Source organism: Poeciliopsis prolifica, unplaced genomic scaffold, assembly GCF_027474105.1.
Source record: "Poeciliopsis prolifica strain line A6 unplaced genomic scaffold, Auburn_PproV2 SCAFFOLD202, whole genome shotgun sequence".
Lineage (NCBI taxonomy): Eukaryota > Metazoa > Chordata > Actinopteri > Cyprinodontiformes > Poeciliidae > Poeciliopsis > Poeciliopsis prolifica.
The window spans coordinates 49,830-51,986 of record NW_026562577.1 but is presented as its reverse complement, the minus strand read 5'-3'; the positions used below and the strand labels follow the sequence as shown (position 1 = coordinate 51,986).

The window sequence follows — 2,157 nt, the reverse complement described above, 5'->3', positions numbered from 1 at the left end:
AGACGAGTTTGTCTTTTTTTCTTTAAACCAGCTCAGTGGCCTATTCAAAGTACAGTCATCAAATTCAACTTTAAAACTAATCATCCGAAACGGGAACAAAAACATTTACTGGGTTTTCACTCCAACAGAAACAAAAAAGAACCAAATGGACTGTTTGGTTCTGGACTGTTTGGTTCTGGACTGTTTGGTTCTGGACTGTTTGGTTCTGGACTGTTTGGTTCTGGACCTGGAGACCAGAACTTCAACTGTTTATCAATAATAAATCCCCTTTAAAGTTTTCATGTAACCATTCAGTTGCAGTCACTATGGTAACAGTCACTATGGTAACAGTCACTATGGTAACAGTCACTATGGTAACAGTCACTATGGTAACAGTCACTATGGTAACAGTAACTGGTCTGAAGAACCAGAACTTTCAACTGAACAAAGATCTGATTATTCTGAACAGGAACCAGATCAACGGCTTTTATTCCTTAAATATGTCCATAAATTGAGTTCAGCTGCAAAGTAAAGCTGCTTAGTCATTAAAAATGAAAGTTTTATTATAATTTAGTCCATTGCATAAAGTCTCTCTTCCTGCTCTGACATATTTTGATGCTGAAGTTGCATTAATGATCAATTCATGCTGCAGTTCAAAGTTCCTCCACTAGAGGGAGACATCCTGTCACCTGACAGGTGGATTGAAACTGGTTCCAGGTTTTTCTCTTTCCGTTTTCTCTTTAGAGTTAGAGTTTCTCTTTCCTGTTGCTTTTAATGTCAGGAAAGTTGCAGAAAGTCTGAACTGAAGCGGAAAAACTGCCAACAAGTTTAAATATTGGAGCAGAATCAGATTTATTTCAACAGATTATGTCAGGCTGGTGTATCGCAGCACTCGGTTCTGGTCCGAACAGACGGGTTCAGAGAATCCTGGAGAAACATGAACGCACCACCAGCAGACCAGCAGGGTTCCACTTGGAGCTGCAGTCCAGGTTCTGGTTCTGGTCCAGGTCCAGGTTCTGGTTCTGGTTCAGGTCTGAACTCGCTGCAGTCCAGGTTTTGATGGAGCTTCAATCGTTTCTCCACACAAGAAAAGTTCCTGAAGAGCAAAGAAACATTTCAGAACTAACGAGGTTCAACAAACTCTCAGTTTCTTCAAGAAGGTCGGGTTCAGGTCAGCGTATGAAACTCGGGTCAACATACTCATGACCTAACCCTCCCCTGGAAAGGTCAAAGGTTACCTTGTCATAGATGACTCTCAGGATGAGCGAGCAGCTGGGACATGCGGCCACCTCCTCTCCGTTCTCCAGGTCCTCCTGCAGCAACAAACAGGGACTGAGGTCAGCCAGCAGGTCAAAGGTCAACGTGTAAAAGCCACAACATGGACATATCCAGCAGGATTTACAGAGGAGGATTTGGGTTCAGCGGGAGGTAAAGAACAGAAATAAGAGCTTTCACTTCAAATCCGGCTAAAAAGCTATTAAAACAAAAATAACTTACAAAGCAAAATAATAACATAACTTCCAAATAAGTGGAGAAATGTGTCATGATCTGCAGCCGAATCACGCCGAACACTTTACTGAACGATAAGGAACATGTTTCTGTGAGCGGGTCAGTGTCGGTGTGTCCTACAGCTGAATCTAAGTTAAAATCCCAGATCTGATACGGACTTTGGCTAGGACCGCGGAGGCGACGCTCACCTTGGTTATACAGAAGCGGTCACCACAGGGACAAGGGAAGTAATAGGCCTCCGTCTCCTCGTCAAACTCAAAGTCCTCGATCTCCACCTCATCATGAAACACCGACATATTTCCCCGGAGACACCATCAGCTGCTTCTACCGGGCATTTACCGCGACACGCTGATCAGCAGGCTGCGGCGCGGAGTGATGACGTCTCTGTCTCTCGCTGTGACGAAGGCGTGAGACAGTAGTAGCAAAGCTAGCTATGCTACTACAGGCAGTTTATTACAATCAAACAGGTGTGTGTGTGTGTGTGTGTGTGTGTGTGTGTGTGTGTGTGTGTGTGTGTGTGTGTGTGTGTGTGTGTGTGTGTGTGTGTGTGTGTGTGTGTGTGAGCAAGGATTTACAGCTTATAGACAAAATGACGTCTCAGATGTTGGTTGGATAAAATTCAAGCATTTATTAAATATTTAAAATATACAAAATTAGCTGAGAGGATTT

At 43.5% G+C, this 2,157-nt stretch overlaps 1 protein-coding gene across 1 annotated transcript; it reads right to left on the bottom strand.

The window, feature by feature from the left end:
• Positions 1–812: 812 nt before the first annotated feature.
• On the bottom strand, positions 813–1,887 carry LOC129356863 (diphthamide biosynthesis protein 3-like). Its single transcript, XM_055026406.1, has 3 exons — positions 1,677–1,887; positions 1,218–1,292; positions 813–1,075 (listed from the first exon to the last, which is right to left on the bottom strand). The coding sequence occupies exons 1-3, from the start codon at positions 1,782–1,784 to the stop codon at positions 1,007–1,009; spliced, it is 252 nt and encodes an 83-aa protein (XP_054882381.1). The 5' UTR covers positions 1,785–1,887; the 3' UTR covers positions 813–1,006.
• Positions 1,888–2,157: the final 270 nt, after the last annotated feature.

Bases quoted from the DNA above. Each gene is read 5' to 3' on its own strand.
- LOC129356863 (XM_055026406.1), bottom strand. From the start codon at position 1,784: ATGTCGGTGTTTCATGATGAGGTGGAGATCGAGGACTTTGAGTTTGAC. The intron at 1,293-1,676 runs GTGAGCGTCGCC...TTGTTGCTGCAG, and splicing joins ACCGCTTCTGTATAACCAAG to GAGGACCTGGAGAACGGAGA. The intron at 1,076-1,217 runs GTAACCTTTGAC...TTTGCTCTTCAG, and splicing joins TGAGAGTCATCTATGACAAG to GAACTTTTCTTGTGTGGAGA.